Source organism: Aureococcus anophagefferens (assembly GCF_000186865.1).
Source record: "Aureococcus anophagefferens unplaced genomic scaffold AURANscaffold_253, whole genome shotgun sequence".
Classification (NCBI taxonomy): Eukaryota; class Pelagophyceae; order Pelagomonadales; family Pelagomonadaceae; genus Aureococcus; species Aureococcus anophagefferens.
In genome coordinates, this window is record NW_008705788.1 from 1 (window position 1) to 1,579 (window position 1,579).

Consider the following 1,579-nt stretch of genomic DNA (forward strand, 5'->3'; position numbering starts at 1 on the left):
CCGCCGTCGAGCAGGTCCGCGCAGTCCTGCGGCGCGAACGCGACCGTGCCCCGCCGGTGCGCGGACAGCGGCCAGCCGCCGAAGAGGGCCTCGCCGCTCGCGAAACCGCCGCGCCGCCGGCCGGAGAGCACCTCGAGCAGCGTCGACTTGCCGCTGCCCGACGGGCCCATGACGGGCAGCACGCCCCGCCGGGGCACGACGAGCGTGACGTCGCGCAGGAGCAGCGCGCCGGGCCGCCCGCGCGACGCCGGCGCCGCGTAGCTGAGGCCCGACGCCGCCACGGCCAGGCCGCGCGGCGCGTCGCCGCCGTCGAGCAGCGGCTGCGACTCCGACGGGGCGAGGGCCGCCATGGCTGCCCCGTCGGACGCACCTCAGTGGTGTGTCGCGCTTGGATTTCTCAGAGAAGGTGACCGAAGAGGCCGGCAGTGAACCACCCCACGACAGCATGCACCATCACCCCACCCACATAGAGTCGCGACTTGCTCAAAATGAGTGGTCAAAACAACTGCATCATGGGGTCAACGAAGCCTGTGAACCGCCCGTTCTGGCCGATCGGCAGCTGGAGGGCTGCTCGGCCACGACTCGGACCTCCACACTGTCCGAGTCACACACGGCACGGTCGAAATTTATGATCGAGCGTCAAAACCACCAGTTTGCTCGAGCTCGAGATCAAAACTGGTCGATAGAGCCAAAACAAGCGTATTTCCGGTGTCACGAGTGGTCTCCAGCGGCTCCACCCCACCCGCCCCCCCTTTTTTTTTCCAGCGACCGACCACACCTTTCTACGATTATACATATGTGAGCTGCACGAGGCGTCTCAGACCGTGGTAACCATCCCACGGATCTAACGTCGCCACGGCCCGGCCTGCTCGTCGCTTCTCAAGGCGAGCGCGCGCGACGTCGTCACGGTGCGAGCCTGAGCCGGAGCTCGTGGTCGGCTCAGGCTCATGCTCTTCGGGGCGAGGGCGGCTTCGATTACTCCCGATCTTCGATTAATAGTCCCTCGACTGAGCTAGCTCGAGCTCGGAATAGGGCGGTGGCGCAAGTCCCTTCGTCGGTGGTCGTCGAGTCGGATTTTTTTTTGTTCGCACCACGGCAATGGTCAGAACACGATTCACTGGAGTTCGCCTGGAAATAGCATCCTAATGGAAGTTTGGCCCTAGGGCGCGGGGTCCGGCGCGAGGAGCGATTCGACGCGCGCGGCGACGTCGCCGTGGCCCGCGTCGCGCGCGAGGTCCGCGGGTGTCCGGCCGGTCGCGTCGCGCGCGGCCGCGGCCGCGGCCGCGCCGGGCGCGGCGAGGAGCGCGTCGACGACGGCGCCGTGGCCCCGGCCCGCGGCCCAGTGGAGCGGCGCGCGGCCGCCGTCGTCGGCCGCGGCCGCGTCCGCGCCGGCGCCGAGCAGCGCGTCGACGACGGCCGCGTGGCCGCCGTCCGCGGCCGCGGCGAGCGCGCAGCGACCCGCCTCGTCGCGCGCGTCGACCTCGGCCGCGTCCGGCGGCGGCGCCCGTCGGAGGAGCCGGCAGACGACGTCCGCGTGGCCGCGCCGCGCCGCGTAGGCGAGCGCGCCGCGGCCCGCGTG

At 70.6% G+C, this 1,579-nt stretch overlaps 2 protein-coding genes across 2 annotated transcripts in view; both read right to left on the minus strand.

The window, feature by feature from the left end:
- Positions 1–44: 44 nt before the first annotated feature.
- On the minus strand, positions 45–350 carry AURANDRAFT_68618 (hypothetical protein; the record flags this gene model as incomplete). Its single annotated transcript, XM_009044327.1, has 1 exon — positions 45–350. A coding segment is annotated over one exon (306 nt), but the record flags the coding sequence as incomplete, so codon positions are not given.
- Positions 351–1,159: 809 nt separating this feature from the next.
- The window catches only part of AURANDRAFT_68619 (hypothetical protein), a gene marked incomplete at both ends in the record, with an annotated part of 3,791 nt that continues 3,371 nt past the window's right edge, over positions 1,160–1,579 (minus strand). The window contains one exon of the mRNA XM_009044326.1: positions 1,160–1,480. Coding sequence (XP_009042574.1) covers positions 1,160–1,480 — 321 coding nt within the window. The remainder of the gene's footprint in view (positions 1,481–1,579) is intronic.